The 20,360-nt window shown below is 42.9% G+C and overlaps 2 protein-coding genes across 5 annotated transcripts in view; both read right to left on the reverse strand.

Annotated features, from left to right (window-relative positions):
* ptprnb (protein tyrosine phosphatase receptor type Nb) overlaps positions 1 to 20,360 on the reverse strand; it is a 52,318-nt gene that overhangs the window by 30,918 nt on the left and 1,040 nt on the right. The gene's annotated exons all lie outside the window — the stretch shown is intronic.
* On the reverse strand, positions 764 to 20,360 carry LOC146491634 (uncharacterized). Its single transcript, XM_085152241.1, has 2 exons — positions 16,241 to 20,360; positions 764 to 12,685 (listed from the first exon to the last, which is right to left on the reverse strand). The coding sequence occupies exon 2, from the start codon at positions 10,046 to 10,048 to the stop codon at positions 9,299 to 9,301; it is 750 nt and encodes a 249-aa protein (XP_085008367.1). The 5' UTR covers positions 10,049 to 12,685; positions 16,241 to 20,360; the 3' UTR covers positions 764 to 9,298.

Raw genomic sequence — 20,360 nt, forward strand, 5'->3', positions numbered from 1 at the left:
CAAGACTTTAAGAACCCTTAAATAGGGTTATCAGTTTCAGTTTGTCACACTACAAGCAAAAAGACAAACATGAACTCATTTGCATTTCTGTAAAACTCTTTTTTTCTTTTTAATTGCAGGACTCAAACAGAGCCAGAAATGAGGCAGGGAAACCCCCAGGGACAGAGAGCTACATTGTGTTGGACATCAATATTGTGTTGCTAAGAGTCCGGATGGATCTGAGTGCATGTGTGTACGTTACAGTTGACCTTTTCCTGGGCTTAATCTGTTGCGAGGCAGTAAACAGCTGCAGACGTGAAGCTACTCGCTCTGCTCTGTTTATTTATGTGTTTGAGTTGGATATTCATTAAGGATTTATATAATCCTCTATATAGTACCCATTTATAACTTGAGAAAATGCACATTGTCATGCAGCGTACTGCCTGCGTGCCCACCAACTTAGCCTCCACCGTCTGAGCTGTCAGGACAAACAAAAATTCAGACTTTAATAGCTTTCTCAGCTCTCGAGTGACAAAATGAAACTTCCAATATCAGAAACACCATTAAAAATCCCACTGATAAACACAAAGCCTTAGAACAGGGTATGGCACGTGGGTCGGTTCAGATAAGAATAGCAGAGTTATTTTCCATCAGCCCAAAAAGTTTGTTACCTAATTGTCATTAGAGGTCGGGTGGATTAGCAGCAAAGCTTCTCCAATGGCTTCTTTCATATAGGCTTTTTGTTTTCTTGTTCAGTGCTCAAAAATTAAACATTTAACCTTCATTTTTAACTCCTATTTTGTCAGCAGCAGTAGACTGCATTGAGTTGTAAATACAAATGGCTTAAGTCACAGCCTTAAAGCTACATTCTTCCTAATGTCCAGCAGGGGGCGACTCATCTGGTGTGATTAAAGAAAACGCCTGTAAGAAAATGGGCAAACTTCTCCCTTGATCTATGGCTTCATCAAACATTTTACTGCTGAGATAAAAGTCTCAGTTGCAAGTTTTGAGGTTAATTTTTTACAGTGCTATGTTTATATTGTAAACTGTGATTAATATAAAAAAATAGCAAATAAGTTTTGAAATCAATAAAAATCTTTGCGAGTTATGATGTGTGCAGATCTCAGCCTCCTTAGACATGCATGCAGTAGGAGGCCCAGTCACACCGGCTACTGCTGCTTTAATGCATCGTTCCAATAAATGGCAAACAACCAAAGCTGCACATACATATGCACATCTGCAAGCCACTTTGTGAGCCCACACCATATATATTTCCACAGATAACAGCATCAAATAACATCAATCTTTTCTGGTGTTGTTGAACTACTTATTTTCTTTTTTTGTGCTTCAAGCTTCTGTTGCTTCCTGGTGGGGTTGTTTTTGCATCTATCAGAGAAGACGACTGCCCACTGTGGTATTTCTGTTTTTGCTACGACTTGAGGCCAATGCCGGAGGAAACACAAAAAATACCATCTATAAGGAGGATGTCAGTATCACACAGCAGGAAAGCGACAATGAAACTGTGCAAAAGGACCCTTTAGGTAAATATCAGTGTTATTTTGCTATTTTCTTAAATCCCACGGCTTTTCTTCTGCTTCACCTTTAATCTATAAAAAGTCCGCCTGAGTATTGACTACATGACGACACAAACAAGCCGCCTCTGCTGCAGATATCACAGAGGGAATCTCCATTAAAGCAGAAATCTGACACAGGGATAAACATAGAGGGGAGAGATCTCCATCCGTCCATCTATCTGTTCGTCACCCCTATGACCAAACTCCACACTGATGACTAATCTCTGCTTTGTCCTTTCTCCACCACCCACACACCCATCCACACACCCATTCATCCATCCATAACTTCCTTTTGACTGTTTCATGAAGATTTCAGTTACTCAATCAGCGCCTCTGAAATGCGACGTTGCTGGCTAATTAGAAGGAATTTCAGTGTAATTAAGTCTGTAACGAGCAGAGTGATGGGTGCACTGTGAAAAATCTCCACCCTGACCAGTTTGTTCAGTTTCATGTGAGGCTCTCGAAGCAGATCAGAATTAAGTTTAGTAAAAACAACAACAACAACAAAAGATCAAATCAGCTTAAAATGAGATAAGAATAAGAAATCCACACAGAGGAGAAACCAGAACAAGAGAATAAATTAAACTATGAATTAATCATCCAGAATGGGTGGCTGATTGCCATCATTGATATGGAAGTATTAAAGATAAATAAATGAACTTTCAAAGTAAGTCAAACTTTTTAAAAGAGGGGATGTTTTTTTAGCTTTCGTGCATCAGAAAATCCTTTTTATTTTTTTACAAATGATTTGTTGATGCTTATTACACAACATTATTTTTGCTTGTTGAGGTTTTGTTTCAAATACACAGGTAATACTATTCTTTTTTTTAAAAAAAGACATGCTCTATTATCATTAGCTGAATACACAGACAATGAGTTAACCATAAAATAATCCTACCAAACTGAAAATTTGTAGTACTACAAAGTCTGGATTGACTTTGCTGGTGAATTGCTGGTAACGCTCTAGATGCTAAGTAGCCAACAAGTTAATAATTACAGTGAAGGTTAGAGACACTCAACACTGCAAAAGCCTCCATCCACTTAAAGCTGCGGTAGGAAGAAACACGGCACTAAAACCTCTTGGTTACGGCAAAAATCATAATCACCATTGCCTTAGTTAATACTACATACAATCTTAAAACGTGTTTTTACAGTAGATTTTCTTGTGTCTTACTGTGCTCTGGAAAAGTCTTGAGCCACCCCTCATTTATTTGTTAGGAAAACAGGAAATAGGTACTGCATTTTATTGAAAAATGTGCAAACATACATGGGAATACAGTATATAAGAGTTCTTTCTCCCCACTGTCGCCAACTGTTGCTCGTATGGGATCGTCTGATTGTTGGGGTTTTGTCTGTGTAGGTTCTTTACTCCAAAGTACAAAGCATTTTGAGATGACTCTTGCTGTGAGCTGGTACTGTTTAAATAAAACTAAAGTGAGGTGAAATATCCATGAAAATATCCACAAAGGTTATGTCATGTGTGCCTAAAACATTAGGTGTGGAGAAGGCAGAAATGAAGACAAACTTCAACAAAAAACAAGCCTTTTATTGGGCTGACATTAAAGGCCAAAAGGAAAGCATAAATAGAAATACTGGAATAAATAAGATAAAAATGATAAATCCAAATAAACAAGAGGAGCTTCAACAATTATCTTGATAAGAGAAAAAAGGAAGGCAGGATGGTCTATACAGCATAGACTGAAAAACAGGAGGGAAATGAGACAAAATGAAAGTAATTCCTCTCAGGTGATGGTGGGTAGCCCCAGAGGTAAACCTAATAGAAAACAAGCAAGAAAACAGCCATTTATAGTAAAACAGGTAATAAACAAAAGACAGCTAACACTACAGACAGCACAAATCCTGATGGGTAGAGCCACAGCACTATTTGTGTTTTTCCTGCAATGAATAGTATTCAGCTGACTCTTCTGATACAGTGATCGCTGTTTTTACACAGGTGACTTTAGAAAAATGTCTTACTTGTGTTTCTGTTTATAGAAACAGGTACTAGGTAATATCTCGCCTCCATCTATTTTATTCTGCTCGCTCACGGCCAATCTGTTTCTTTTTTTTATTCGAAGCAGACATTTCTTAGTTCTCTGTTTCATCGCGATCACTTTCTAGCTCGCTCTGAGGCTCAGCCATTGTTCTCTCCCTTTCACTGACGCATCATCTCTGTGGACTTCATCGGTGGCACAATAAACCAAACAGGGAAAAAAGATTGATCGATTCTGACTTTTATTTTTCATCTCCTTTTTTATTTGTACTACTGCTGCTTCATATGGCTTAAAAAACTTGTGCTCCTTGTAGGTTAAGCAGTGAGAGTTGAGCCCCACCCATGGCCCGTTCAGCAGCATCTCCTGCCTGGAATCAGAAGGGTGGAGCCAAATGCGGGACACCAAAACCTCAGCAGCTTAATTACAAATGCAAACCAAATCGAAAGCACTGCACAAAACAGACAGATGAATAAGGTGATATAACAGAAGGCTAAACTAGAGTCAAGTGTGGAAAAACTGCAGGACACTTATTTGGAAAACAGGTGGATGAACAATCTTTGATGGCAAGCATAGCAACTAGTGACATAGCAACTTGTAAAAAGCTTCATGGCCAAGTAAGGCCTGTTCCCTCTTTATTCCATGACAAACTGAGGAAATACAAGACCTGGATTAGTAGGTCACTGGAATTCTATAAATGATGCCCAAAAAGCAGGAAGTAAGTAAGTAAATTTATTTAATAGCACCCTTTAAGATATCCCAAGGTGTTTTGGATCAAAAGAAAATTAACAGCAACAACAACAAAAATAAATGTGGAATGAAATTTTACCCAAACACTATTTTAAAAAGATGGGACTTCAGCTGCTTTTTGAGTTCACAGAGCTCACAGATCGTAGACTGGAGGGCAGAGGGTTTGAGAGAGTGGGGGCCACAAAATACAAAGGCTCTGTCACCTTCTTCAGCTTTTAGGTAAGATCTGGGAATGGAAAATAACCGCTGATCAGAAGATGCTGGTGACATATCGTTGCAAAAGTTTACTAATATATATTTCGCCAGGCACATAACACCAGAAATTTGAGTTTAATTCTAAATTTGATGGGGAGCCAGCGCAGTGAGATCAGCAGAGATGTGACACGGGAACATTTGATCTGATGAGGAACCAAAGCTAGTGACACTGCGAGGAGGTTTGGTGAGTTCCAGTGGTCAAGGACGAGCATGAAAAACAATCTCCATCTCAGATTTGGATATAATAGGATGTCGAAATGTATCCCTGGTGGATGGGTTAAAATAAAAGGAGGGTGAACTCAGACTTCTAAGGACTTGGGTGGACCAGGCTTGCAATAAAGATCTCTATTTTATTCTATATATTATACATCCAAGATTTTATAAAATTCAAACAATTCAGTACAATTAAAACTTGATTAACACACTGAGGTTTAAAAAGTGATATAAATAGGGATGGGTATCGTTTAGGTTTTATCCGATACCGGTGCCAAACCGGTACTTTTGAAACGGTGCCGGTGCTTAAACGGTGCTCAAACCGGTGCTTAAAGAATGGAGAACACAAAATTGGTCCAAAAGCCTCTCATGTTTAGCTGTTTTTTTGTAAAAAGATAACAATGTTAGCCTTTTCTGCAGCTATGGGGCATATATGGTATCACTCTTGGCTGGAAGCAGTGCTTAAACAATGGAAAAAACACAAACTTTATCCAAAAACCTCTCATGTTTAGCTGTTTTCCACTTGTTCTTTGGTCATTTTAGCCTTTTTGGCCAGGGTGAAGGGAGTATCTGCCATCAAACAAGAAGACAGCCGCATATAACTATGATGCTGTTTGCTAGTTCACCTTACATGCATTAATTTAATAATGTGGTTAGCTTACTCAACGTAAATTACACACGAACAACATGAAGCTACTCACGCAGGGCTCCGGGTCCGATAACAGGCACCACACCCGCAGTAGATGTGCTCGGTGTGAGGTCTCGCAGCGAGCTATCAAATACGGCGCATTTCTCGGCTTTAAAAAAAAACGCTATGCGTCGCCAGGTGTTTCATCGGATTTGAGGTGTTACCTCCTTTGAGTGTCACAGTATCAGCTTAAAGCACTTGTTGCAGGCTGCTGAGTTTACATATTTTGCTGTGAAGTACAGCCAGACTTTGACCGCTTCGCCTTGGGCATTTTTAATCTGTAGCTCTGCTCTAAAAGAACGTACGTACCTGGACCCGCCTACTATCCTCGGAAACGTAAAATGATTGGCTAGAATCTAAAGTGTATCACAGCTCAGGAAAAAAAAGCACCGAAATAAAGCACCGAAATGTGCGCTGCTTTTCGGTCTGGTTACTACCGTTTATGTCAGAACCGGTGCCATCGTGGCACCGGACACCGGTACCCATCCCTAGATATAAAACAGAATATCATCAGCACAACAGTGATAAGAAATATCTGTAAATGATCTTGAAAGCTGATGTGAAGGAAGTAAATACAGTAAAAGGAAGACACGCACAAAGAGGTGTTCAAAGGGGTGCACCCGAACCTGCCTGACAGGTGAGATTTTATGGATTAGCTAGAACCCAGGAAATGTGGAGGCTTTCCAATTTTCCTCTCACATCACCCAAATATGTTGGTAATAAAGCATTTTTTTTAAATTTGATCCCTGCCCCAGCTGTAACTCAGCTAAGGCCTGCAAAAGCTGCTTTTTTTTACAGATTTAAGAAAAAGAAGCTCCGTGTCTCATTTACAGACAGAAAGCACTCATAGATTTTAAGGAGATTTTCTGCAGCTGAACTGATTTAGAAGCTGTGCCCCTGGAAAGCGTTTTAACCCACGGAGTCATAGAAACAGACTCTGCCATACGCTCTCCTGCATGATTCAGTTTCAGCAGAAAAGCCTGTCACACTCACAGTAGCACATTTCTCCAGGGAAACTCCTTGTTTCTCTGGCAAACTTCTCCCCTTAGCTCACATTAATTAAACAGAGTACATGCTGTGTAAAGTCGCCATCTGGCTTTCTACCCTACATCACATAGTATCTCTCCCCCGAGGCCACATACAGCTCCGGCTCCATCTTGGCATCTGTACAGGAGCGCAGCCATCAGAACCAAAGCCCCTTTCTGATCAGCTAATTTCCAAAGAACACACTAGAAACCACACAGCTATCTGTAGTTTCCCTGGTGGGTGAGGACGAAATGCATTCATGTGAGTTTTGATCTATTCCACAAGAAATCATTTGCTCTCACATCTGGAAGCAACTCAAGAAAACAAACAACCATAGAAAACAACATCAAAACAACCCAGTTCAAATAATGATGGTTGGGAAAAACAGTATCACAGTGTCGCAGTATGATGGCAGAAAACTGCACTGTAGATGGGCATCTCAGCAAACCATTCAATGCTGATTAACTGCCGGCTGAATGTTTTTTCTCAATGTCTCATCTTCGTTTGAGAAAAAAGGTCCAAAATGTTAGAAAGGTGATGTTAATCTCTGTTGGACATAAAATGATCTTTTTATCGATTCAAGCAAAATAAAACAAAGCATTCACACCTGTGAACAAGACATCTGACAAAGAATTTACCCCTCTGAGCTCTGAGGCCTATTTCTTCCTTTCTGACTGACTGACACTGAACTACACCTAAAGTTTATAAAGGTGATTATAATCATCACCTGTGAGGAAGATTAACTCTAACAGATGATTTTCTATAAACTGGTTCTTATATAGTGCCTTTTTACTCCACTGAGCACTCAAAGCACTCACTTGCCTCATTAGCCCATTCATACAAGCACTTTTTTCTATGCGCAAATGCTTCTCATCCAACATTTACACACCAATGGATGCATCGGAGAGCAACTTGGATACAACTTGCCCAAGGATATTAATTGGAAAGTTGTCAGTAATATGATTGGGTATAAAAAGAGCATCTTAGAGAGGCAGAGTTTCTCAGAAGTAAAGAGGTTCACCAATCTGCAAAAAACCCAAAACAAACAAAACAAAAACAAAAGCAGGAAATTTTGGAGCAGTTTGCACATCTGGAAAGGCACCATCAATGCTGAAAGGTATAAACATATGTTCCCATCCAGTCAATGTCCTTTTTAGAGAAGGCCTTACATATCTCACCAAGACAATGCTTAGCAACCTACTACAGGGTGGGCCATTTATATGGATACACCATAATAACATGGGAATGGTTGGTGATATTAAAGTCCTGTTTGTGGCACATTAGTATATGTGAGGGGGCAAACTCCTCAAGATGGGTGATGACCATGGTGGCCATTTAGAAGTCGGCCATCTTAGATACAACTTTTGTTTTTTTAATAGGAAGAGGGCCATGTGACACATCAAACTTATTGGTAATGTCACAAGAAAAACAATGATGTGCTTGGTTTCAGCGTAGCTTTATTCTTTCATGAATTATTTACAAGTTTCTGACCACTTATAAAATGTGTTCAATGTGCTGCCCATTGTGTTGGATTGTCAATGCAACCCTCTTCTCCCACTCTTCACACACTGATAGCAACACCGCAGGAGAAATGCCAGCACAGGCATCCAGTATCCATAGTTTCAGGTGCTGCACATCTCGTATCTTCACACCATAGACAATTGCCTTCAGATGACCCCAAAGATAAAAGTCTAAGGGGGTCAGATCGGGAGACCTTGGGGGCCATTCAACTGGCCCACGACGACCAATCCACTTTCAAGGAAACTGTTCATCTAGGAATGCTCGGACCTGGCACCCATAATGTGGTGGTGCACCATCTTGCTGGAAAAACTCAGGGAACGTGCCAGCTTCAGTGCATAAAGAGGAAAACACATCATCATGTAGCAATTTCAAATATCCAGTGGCCTTGAGGTTTCCATTGATGAAGAATGGAGCCACTATCGTTGTACCCCATATACCACACCAAACCATCACTTTTGTTGTTCCAACAGTCTTGGAGGGATCCATCCAATGTGGGTTAGTGTCAGACCAATAGCGGTGGTTTTCTTTGTTAACTTCACCATTCACATAAAAGTTTGCCTCATCACTGAACAAAATCTTCTGCGTGAACTGAGGGTCCTGTTCCAATTTTTGTTTTGCCCATTCTGCAAATTCTGTGCGCCGATCTGGGTCATCCTCGCTGAGATGCTGCAGTAGCTGGAGTTTGTAAGGGTGCCATTTGTGAGTGGCTAATATCCGCCGAAGGGATGTTCAACTAATGCCACTCTCCAGTGACATGTGGCGAGTGCTACGCTGTGGGCTCTTGTTGAATGAAGCTAAGACAGCCACTGATGTTTCTTCATTAGTGACAGTTTTCTTGCGTCCACATTTTGGCAAATCCAACACTGAACCAGTTTCACGAAACTTAGCAAGCAGTTTGCTAACTGTAGCATGGGAGATGGGTGGTCTCGTAGGGTGTCTTGCATTGAAATCTGCTGCAATGACCCGGTTACTACGTTCAACAGATATCAACACAATTTCGATCCGCTCCTCACGTGTTAATCTCTTCGACATGTTAATGGCTGTGAACAAAGAGAAACTTGTAAATAACTCATGAAAGAAGTTACGTTGAAACCAAGCACATCATTGTTTTTCTTGTGACATTACCAATAGGTTTGATGTGTCACATGGCCCTCTTCCTATTGAAAAAACAAAAGTTGTATCCAAGATGGCCGACTTCTAAATGGCCACCATGGTCACCACCCATCTTGAGGAGTTTGCCCCCTCACATATACTAATGTGCCACAAACAGGATTTTAATATCACCAATTATTCCCATGTTATTACGGTGTTTCAGCCAGCAGAGGACTGCACCCTGCTGTTGATGCCTGAGCCAAACCTCTGTGCTGCTCAGCTCCAGTCAGCGTCAACTTTGCCAGAGGTCCGTGCACCTGCTGGTTCTGTTTTGTCCCTGCCAGAGGTCCGCGCACCTGCAGCGTCACCCACGCCAGCAGCAGCCTCATCATCCACTTCGCTTGCAGCAGCCTCATCATCCACTTCGCCTGCAGCAGCAGCTTCATCCACGCCGCCTGCAGCAGCAGCTTCATCCACGCCGCCTGCAGCAGCAGCTTCATCCGCTTCGCCTGGTCCAGCCTCCGCATCAGCTTCATCCGCTTCACCTGGTCCAGCCTCCACTTTAGCTTCTTCAGCTTCGCCTGGCCCTGCAGTTGTTGCACCGCCGACCAAGGTACGTCCAGTACCTCAGCATTGCTGGCCACTTTCTGGGCCAACAGCCGGACATCATCACCGCTCCGGACTGGCTTCGTCTGCGTCGCCGCCGTTGCCGTCCGCACGGTCGGCCCCCTGAACTGTTTACCCGTCGCCGCCATTGCCGTCCGCACGGTCGGCCCCCAGAATTGTTTGCCCGTCACCGCCGTTGCCGTCCACACGGTCGGCCCCCAGAACTGTTTGCCCGTTGCCACTGCTGCCTTTCGCACGATCGGCCTCCGGAACTGAACTGTTTTGGCTTCCTGTGCTGTCGGCCTCCGGGTCAGCCCCCTGAACTGTGTGTTGGGTTTGTTTTTCTTGACCATCGGGGGTTTTGGTTTGTTTTCTTATTCTCTTGTAGCGCTTGTATTGGTGATGGTGGTGATGATAATGATGATGATTATTATTAGAGTTTCATGTTTCTGTTTATCAGTGTTTAAGGAATTGTGGTCCCATGTTTTGTTTGAGTTCCATGTGTTATATTCTGCCTCTCAGTCTGCATCTTTGTTTAGTGGTTTATTGTTTCCTGTTTTATTTTGAAAGATTGTGTCTTATGTTAATGTGTCCGGCTTCGCTCCCCTGTCTCGTTAGCCCTAATCTCTCCCAGCTGTGTCTCCCTCCTGTTTTCCATTCCCTTGATTACTGCCGTGTGTATATAAGCCCTGTGTTTCCTTTGTTCCCTGTCTGTTCATCCTCATACCACCCTGTGTGTTCTGTTTGCCTGCCTGCTAGTTTATTTGCGATCCAGGCTAATTAGTTCTTTGTTCAGTCTGCAATCCCACAATAAAGCCGAGGGTTTTGAGTTCACCTGTGCCTCCGTGAGTCCTGCTCTTGGATCCACTTTTCCTGCCTGCCTTTACACAGCCATGACATTCAGAATTGATCTTCAAATTTTACTCAATTAAATTTGACTTAAATCTAAGCTTCAGCTTAAAGACTTTTACTAAATTATGCTATAAATACTATAAGCATACTATAAATTTAACCAACCCTGGAGGTGTAAGGTGAGAACATGGCTCATCGTGGAGGGCATCGCAGTAATAATACTAATTTCAAAGCAGCAGTAATTAGAAAAATCAACACAAAAATGCGGCTTTACTAAAACATCATATGAAAGGCTGTGGCTCTACTGAACTCCAGCCTGTCATCACCATCATCATCATCAGAGTGTCCATACTTTGCTTTTATCGTCCATTAGCCGGCTGTCAGACTGGATGAATTCAGTGTCGTTTTCATAATGGAGCTTCTGGCATTTGTGGCCGCTGCGGTGTGAGTGTGAACTCGTCCTCTGCTCTGCAGGCTGACGGGGTGGGATATTTAAGGTGGAATGAGTCAGCCTGGATGAAGCAGAGCAAACCTGAGGGCTGCTGCTGACCGGCAGCAGTGGAAGCCAGGTTGAGACCCTTCTCGGCTCCGTCGACCTGTGAACTTTTACACCGGCTCGCACTGATCACTCTGACTGGAGCTCGTGGCGCCGCATTTTAAAGGAAAGATTTACTGACAGTTTGAATAAAATCCAGTGAAAACAAGCAGAAAAATGCCTCCTTCTTACAAGCAGGGTGTGTGAAACAAAATCTGGCTCATATAGTTGGAAGCAAAATTATTCAACCCCTACTGCATATTAGCTTTATTGGTATAAATTACAATAATTGAGCTGTTTGTATGAATCCAATTACCTAAGAGTGGTTTAAATGTCTTTATTAAACCAATATTAAAAGGGTGTTTTTTCCCAAATTGAACATGATACTTTTACTGAATACTGCAGCCACAAAACTGCTTCAACCAACTTGACAAGTGTTATTAATCCTTTGCTGAGCTTCAACCTGCTCCAAACATGCTGGGTTGCCAGAACATCTATTGGCAGTGTTCCCTGGGAATTTCAGACCATTCCTCATTGGAAAAGGCTTCCAGTTCTGTCACATCCTTCTTCAAATCCAAACCAGAGATTTTCTATGCAAGATGTAAGTCATGCCTCCACAGTAGACACTGAAATATTCCAGGGCTTCATCTGCAACCAGTTCTTGATGGATTTCGAGGTAAGCTTGGGGTAAATCGACACTCGAGCTTGAGCTCTGATGGTGTGATGTTTTCTTCCAGAAACTCATGTTGGGTGCTACATGACAGGAGCAAAGTGGCACTGAGCCAGCACCATGCTTCACTGCAGAGGGAAAGCTCTTCATTCTTCCTCTTTCCGATATACTGCAGAGACACACAAAGCTATTGCAACACTTCACTGGCTTATCCAGATGGTTCAGTTCAATTCAGTTTTATTCATGTAGCACCAAATCACAACAGTAGTCACCTCAACACACTTTATATTGTAAGTTAAAGACCCTATAATATTAGAGTGAAAACCCCAACAATCAGATGACCTTCTATGAGCAAGCACTTGACGAGACTGGGAAGAAAAAACTACCTTTTAACAGGAAGACATAGAGATCTTCAGCATGTAGTGAGCACCTTACTGTATGAACTGAAACCTGCTGCCACAGAGTCCAATTGAAAGTTTTTTTGTAGTAACATGGAGGTTTTGGTGATCTGCCAGTGATAACTTCCTCTCTCTACCTAATTTGGGTGGTGCAGCCACAGTAACTCTGACTTTAAGTCTGCAAACTATAATTCCAGCAGTATCTCTGAAAACATTCAGTGTCTTTGCTATTTTATTTCTGCTCTTGTTTGTGCAATGCACAGTTTTCTTCTAACTGTTTGAACCTCTTGTCTGTCAAATGCATATAGAAGTACATTTAATACCATCCATCCATCCATCCTCTGCTGCTTATTCAGATCTGAATCATGGGGCTAACTGTGTAAACAGAGATGCAACTCCCAAGCTACCTCCTACAGCTGTTCTGGGGGGACACCGAAGCTTTATAATTAGGTGTAAATAATTAAAACCTTTACCACATGTGACTCTGCAGGAGTATATTTATGATTATCTGGTACATTTTCATTACAAGAATACCCTTTTTTGTTACAGTCAAAGGAGCTTGCAAAGAAAAGCATCTGGACTTCTTTAAGTTACTTGAAGACGTTTCACCTCTCATCCGAGAAGCTTCTTCAGTTCTAAAGTCAAATGGTGGAGAGTCCCAGATATAAACCTAGTGGGAGTGTCCCCCCACAGAGGGACAAAAGGACCCCCTGATGATCCTCTAATCGCCTGAGCCAAGGTGTGGAACTGGGTGTGGGTCCCAATCAGCCAGAGTTTCGGGGGAGCTCATTGTGAAACCTGGCCCCACCTTATCATGCGAATTCCTGAGGTCAGGATGTGAGTGGGCGTTAAGGCGTCTGGGAAGGGAACTCAAAACTGGATTATAGATGGCAGACAGTTGGTGTCGTAAACCACCGCCTCTGTTCAAAGATGGTCGCTCACAGTGGACATAGATGGCTTCTTTCACTCCTCTTTCAAACCATCTGTCCTCTCTGTCCAAAATGTGAACATTGGCATCCTCGAAAGAGTGTCCTTTATCCTTAAGATGCAGATGGACAGCTGAGTCTTGTCCTGTGGAGGTGGCTGGTTGTGCCATGCGCTTGTGAAGTGGCTGTTTGGTCTCGCCAATGTAGAGGTCTGGGCATTCCTCGCTGCACTGTACGGCATACACCACATTGTTAAGTCTGTGTTTTGGCGTTTTGTCTTTCGGGTGAACCAGTTTTTGTCTGAGTGTGTTGCTGGGTCTGAAGTACACCGGGATGTCATGCTTGGAGAAAACCCTCCTGAGTTTCTCTGATACACCGGCTACATAGGGGATGACAATGTTGTTGCGTCTGTCCTTCTTATCCTCCCTCGCTGGTGTCTGATCTTCTTTTCTGTGCCTCTTTGCTGACTTTAACCTCTTAAGCCCCAAGCCTAACTGATCTCTTGCCTTTTGCCCCCGTATCAGGGGGCGTTGGGGCTTAAGAGGTTAAGAATGCCCATATAGGATAGCTGCACGTTTTGAGTGCTTCCTTTACATGTGTGTGTTCCTTCTTTTTTCCTTCAGGCTTAGAGGGAACATGTTCTGCCCGGTGGTGTAGGGTCCTAATTACTCCAAGTTTGTGTTCCAGAGGGTGATGGGAGTCAAACAGGAGGTACTGGTCCGTGTGTGTGGGCTTCCGGTAAACTTCGATGTTGAGGTTGCCATTCTCTTCAATGTGCACAGCGCAGTCCAGGAAAGGCAAACAGTCATCCTTCGTGTCTTCCCTGGTGAACTTGATGTTTTTATCCACAGCGTTGATGTGCGCAGTGAAGGATTCCACTTCTTGTGTCTTGATTTTGACCCAGGTGTCGTCTACATATCTGTACCAGTGGCTGGGTACTCTTCCTTTGAAAGAGCCAAGAGCCTTCCTTTCCACTTCCTCCATGTAAAGGTTGGCTACAATAGGTGACACGGGGGAGCCCATAGCACAGCCATGTTTTTGTCTGTAGAAGCCTTCGTTGTATTTGAAATATGTAGTGGTGAGGCAGAGGTCTAACAGTGTGCAAATCTGATCGGGTGTGAAGTTGGTCCTGTCCTCCAAGGAGCTGTCTTCTTGTAGTCGTTTTCTGATAGTCTCCACTGCCTCCGTGGTGGGTATGCACGTGAAGAGAGAGACTACATCAAAGGACAGTGACAACAATACCTACAAAGCCTTAAAGCGAGACCCCACAAGCAGCTACAAAAAGAAAGTTATAACTTGCCTTCAAGACTTGGAAAAGGACAAAATCATTGACCGCCTTGCTTATCACCGCCTTTACCCAGGGGATGCCATACCCTGCATTTACGGACTTCCAAAAATCCACAAGGAAGCTGTCCCACTCAGACCCATAGTCATTAGCATAAACTCAGCCACTTATAACATTGCAAAACACCTTGCTACCATCCTTGCTCCTCTCGTGGGGAACACCCCACACCACATCAAGAACTCCACCGACTTCACTGACAAGGTCCAGAAACTTACCCTGGATCCAGATGAAACCATGGTGTCCTTTGATGTAGTCTCTCTCTTCACGTGCATACCCACCACGGAGGCCGTGGAGACTGTCAGAAAACGACTACAAGAAGACAACTCCTTGGAGGACAGGACCAACTTCACACCCGATCAGATTTGCACACTGTTAGACCTCTGCCTCACCACTACATATTTCAAATACAACGAAGGCTTCTACAGACAAAAACATGGCTGTGCCATGGGCTCCCCCGTGTCACCTATTGTAGCCAACCTTTACATGGAGGAAGTGGAAAGGAAGGCTCTTGGCTCTTTCAAAGGAAGAGTACCCAGCCACTGGTACAGATATGTAGACGACACCTGGGTCAAAATCAAGACACAAGAAGTGGAATCCTTCACTGCGCACATCAACGCTGTGGATAAAAACATCAAGTTCACCAGGGAAGACACGAAGGATGACTGTTTGCCTTTCCTGGACTGCGCTGTGCACATTGAAGAGAATGGCAACCTCAACATCGAAGTTTACCGGAAGCCCACACACACGGACCAGTACCTCCTGTTTGACTCCCATCACCCTCTGGAACACAAACTTGGAGTAATTAGGACCCTACACCACCGGGCAGAACATGTTCCCTCTAAGCCTGAAGGGAAAAAGAAGGAACACACACATGTAAAGGAAGCACTCAAAACGTGCGGCTATCCTAAATGGGCGTTTTTAAAGTCAGCAAAGAGGCACAGAAAAGAAGATCAGACACCAGCGAGGGAGGATAAGAAGGACAGACGCAACAACATTGTCATCCCCTATGTAGCCGGTGTATCAGAGAAACTCAGGAGGGTTTTCTCCAAGCATGACATCCCGGTGTACTTCAGACCCAGCAACACACTCAGACAAAAACTGGTTCACCCGAAAGACAAAACGCCAAAACACAGACTTAACAATGTGGTGTATGCCGTACAGTGCAGCGAGGAATGCCCAGACCTCTACATTGGAGAGACCAAACAGACACTTCACAAGCGCATGGCACAACACAGAAGAGCCACCTCCACAGGACAAGACTCAGCTGTCCATCTGCATCTTAAGGATAAAGGACACTCTTTCGAGGATGCCAATGTTCACATTTTGGACAGAGAGGACAGATGGTTTGAAAGAGGAGTGAAAGAAGCCATCTATGTCCACTGTGAGCGACCATCTTTGAACAGAGGCGGTGGTTTACGACACCAACTCTCTGCCATCTATAATCCAGTTTTGAGATCCCTTCCCAGACGCCTTAACGCCCACTCACACCCTGGGCCATCTGACCTCAGGAATTCGCATGATAAGGTGGGGCCAGGTTTCACAATGAACTCACCCGAAACTCTGGCTGATTGGGACCCACACCCAGTTCCACACCTTGGCTCAGGCGATTAGAGGATCATCAGGGGGTCCTTTTGTCCCTCTGTGGGGGAACACTCCCACTAGGTTTATATCTGGGACTCTCCATCATTTGACCTTAGAACTGAAGAAGCTTCTCGGATGAGAGGTGAAACGTCTTCAAGTAACTTAAAGAAGTCCAGACGCTTTTCTTTGCAAGCTCCTTTGACTACGATGACCTGGATGACTGAGAACCTTCACAGACCTTTTTTGTTACAGTTACGAAGCTACAGAGCTAAAATAACTGCCATTGTTTACTTTTTTAAATTACTAACAAAATGGAAGTAGAGTGAAAAATCTATCATCATGTTTATTTTCATACAGAGTACCTTTGTAATAATGTTGAAGTCCAGGCTCTGGGGAGGCCAATCCATGACTGATAGAGTTCCACTGTGTGTTTTTCTATCCAGGGATGATTTTACTGTATTGGCAGTGTGTGATCATTGTCAGGCTGAAAGATGAAGCTGTTGACAATCAGATGCTTTCCAGACGATGGATCAAAATGTCAAATCTCAAACTTGGATTCATCACCCCATCAGACTTGTTTCCACTGATTTTCAGTCCAATTCTAGTGTAATTTTCATACCTCAGCCTTTTCTTCCTGTTTCCCTTCCATAAGAAAGCTTCCTGACAGTCGCCCTTCCACTGAGACCATTTCTGATGATGCTTCAGTGAACAGTTATGTTTTCTAAGGACACATTGCTCACCATGCTGATATATGCCAGGTTTTCAGCTTATAGCTCTTTGGGAATCACATTGTCGGTGCAAAAATACTATCTTATGTCAAACTAGGAAATGGGAACAAATTACTTTTTTGTGACAGGCTGCTAGTAACAAAGAGTCTAAAGATACAATTTAAATGGTCTGTTATGTGTAGACACAACATTGGTTCATCCCTTGAGTTAAGAAGGTGCCAGTTAATACACGCATGCTACAACATACACATTCCGTTTTCTTTTCTAACTGAAGAAAGAGTCACTAACAACAATATTGAAATTTACGTTTAAATCATAGCTCATTGCATCCATGCACAGCACCACTCATCGTTGTCTACAAACTTTTTAGAAAAATCTATAAAACCACAACATAAATCCATCAACTCAACAGATCCCTTCAGGAACATCACACAGCATTTAGGATCTCTGCAGGGTTATGTGTCATGAGTCAAACTGCATGATGTCCTTTTCCTGGATTATGAGAAGATAAATAAGCCTGCGGACGGTGAGATGAGAAAGGTTTAACATTCTGTACTGCTCTCTGCCCGCGGAGCTCAAACACTGCGTCGTGTTTAGTGCATCAAACAAATGGCGAGCAGTTGTAATTACAGCAAGCAGATGGAGCTGACGGAGGGGTTGGTTATGAGTCATAACTGTCAGAATGAGCTGTTTTTAAAGCTGCTTTATGTACAGATTTTATTTACGGTTCAGCGTCTACCTGACCCAAATACTCCAGCACTAGTTTTGAAAATGTTTGAATGAAGCTTTCGGTTGTTATTCATTTGTGATCAGACACAAAGAGGCCTGAGCTCAGGAACCTCAAAATGCTCCTACAAGAGCACATTTCATAGAGTTATTTTTGTTTGGAGCCAATTTATGGACATCTGTCTATCTTTTAGGGGTGTCCATCATTTCTCTGGTCCTATTGAGCTTCCCAGTTGTCGACATCAGTGACGACAGATATGACAATGATTAAGTCAGAAACAACACGAAAATCAGGCACTGGAGTGGAAGCAGGTTGCAAGGCGATTTCCAGTGACTGCACATAGGGTAAAGCAGCTTAATTGGCAGGTTTTTGAGTGGTTCTTAAATGAGAAGCACAGGAAGCAAGATTGGAACTTTGCATCATCCATCCATCCCGACCTATTCAAAGTTGGATCGTGGTGGCAGCAGGCTAAGCAGCTATTCCATTTTTTTCTTTTTCAGCAACACCTTTCACTTCCTCCTAAGGGATCTTGGGGTATTCCCAGACAAGGTGAGATATATAATCTCCTCATCGAGGTCTGAGCTGTGCCTGGAAAACCTCCAAAAGGAGGCTCCCAAGAGGCATTATAAATAAATCCCAGAACCACCTACACTGACTGATTCTGACACAAGTAGCAAAGTAGCAGCCTGAGCTCCTCACCCTGCCTCTTAAGGGAAAACCCGGTGAGCCTATGGAGGGAGCTCATTTCAGCCACAATCATTTGTATCCATAGTTACCACTCAGAGCTCGTGACCATTGGTTATGGTAGGAGCGCAGATTGACCAGTAAATCTAAAAACAACACCCACGCCTGTATTACCACAGATGAAGCCCTAATCTACCTGTCAACCTCCACCCGTCCATCACTAATGAATATGGCACATACCATTAGCAGCAGATAATGGGTGCTGTCTCACACTCACAAATATAAAATATTACCATGCAAACTACAATAAATAAACACTTGGTTGATGTTACCCTCCCGTAACTAATAGAAGACGCTCGTGTCCAAACACGGCGACATACCAATGCTATTCCACTGTTTTTCACCACATTAGCACCACGCCAGCTAACATTAGGTTTTTTGCTAATTCCCAGATAGACACTGCTGTGTCATGAACATGTTACTCAACCAAACAGTCAATAAACACATTTTTTTCATTTATTCATTTTTCAACCAAAATGGTTTTCACCTCTAGTTTTACTTACCTATACAAACCCTGGTATCCACGACACACTTCATCAACATTTAATTTAATAGTTATTTTATACTTTTACTGAAACTTTACAGGAAAAATGCTACCTGGGCTACTTTTGCACTTATATTTAATTAGGCTGTGCCTGTGGGTATAATGCTGCTGGCACCTTGTTTCATTAGATTTATATTTCAAATTAGGAAGTGTATCATCTATTTATTTATTTATTTATTCCTGCCTCGTCCCCTCTGCTGCTGGAACAATGGGAATTTCTGAACTCTGGGACTGATAAAGGCTATCTCATCTTATCTTATCTTATCTGCTTCAGTAGCTCATTGGAAAAGAAGGATGGGAAATATGTAATTATCACACATTTTCTTGAAATGTTGTTATACAATTTTGAGGCCACATATCGCTGCTGCAATGACTACTTACTCGTGATGTCCACACAGGTTTGTTTCCATGTCCACGAGCTGAATATAATCCCTGCCTTAAGCTCAGTCAGTAAAACTCTGGCTAAACAGAAAGCGGTAAAGAAAAATAGGATCTGCAGGCTCGCTTTGATGGTTTCCTGTACGTTTATGCACATTACTGACTTCATAATGTCTGATCTTAAGTCCTAAATGCTTTTAAAGACATCATTTTCTTCATGAAACACATCTTTATAGACCACAGTGCAAACAGCCCGAGCACCTGCAGGTGCTGCAGTCTGGATATGAATGTTTCTGACTGCTGCTTTATTAGATTCATGCTCAGCTTAATAAAACAGGCAGCAAACGTCTTGTCCATTTGGCTCTTTTTAAACTGCTCTGTTAGCAGACTGCGTGAACTCCTGCTGTTGCTATTTTTCACACTGTGGCAGTCACTCTACTTTGCATTTACAAGTCAGATGTTCGGCGTAGCCAAAACAAATTTCCACATAAAGACAATGAAGGGTGTTTTGATCCGGCTTTTAGCTCCTCTGGATTCTCGTGGATCTTGCTCAAAGGGCCCCTGCATGAAAATAACTCCCTGTCAGTTTCTACATCATCATCATGTTGGCTCCTTGTGAAGGCAAATTAACTGTGAACCAAAACAAACCAACCCAGCCCTCGCCCCTCCCTCTCTCTCTGCCTCTTCTGCTGCTGCTGTTTTGGCTCTGTTTGTTTGTGATCAACAAAATGATTCATCTGAGCGCTCAGACACATCCGAGCCGACCCCTGGTCACAGCTTTTGCGTCACTCACGCAATTTAGCACCGAGGTAATCACCTCAGAGGCGGACAAACGGAAATACAAGAACAGGCACTTCATGTGTTATTTCTATTCACTTTCTGCACTTTTTTTATGCAGGAGTGTCAAAGCCGAGCAAAACTCACTGAATCCAGATTATATTCAACCGTAGAGACATCATCCAGTAGAGACAACGAGCAACTTTCACAAACCCCGCTGTGAATTTGAGTAAACGCCGAAGAAAATAGGTTTTACACTCTTTAAAATATTTTGCAAAGAAAGTGAAACGTGAGCACAAAGTGCAGCGAGGCGGCTCAGTGCTGCGGTCACTAACAGCGGGGAGCTTCTCTTCGGGGAAATCGTGATTTACGCACCGCGCGTCGCAGGGTGGACAGATCCACTTTATTAAGAGGGAAGTGAATCTGTCTCCATCACATCGCATCAGATCCACGTCCACTC

Source organism: Neolamprologus multifasciatus, chromosome 23 (genome assembly GCF_963576455.1).
Source record: "Neolamprologus multifasciatus chromosome 23, fNeoMul1.2, whole genome shotgun sequence".
NCBI classification, from domain to species: domain Eukaryota; kingdom Metazoa; phylum Chordata; class Actinopteri; order Cichliformes; family Cichlidae; genus Neolamprologus; species Neolamprologus multifasciatus.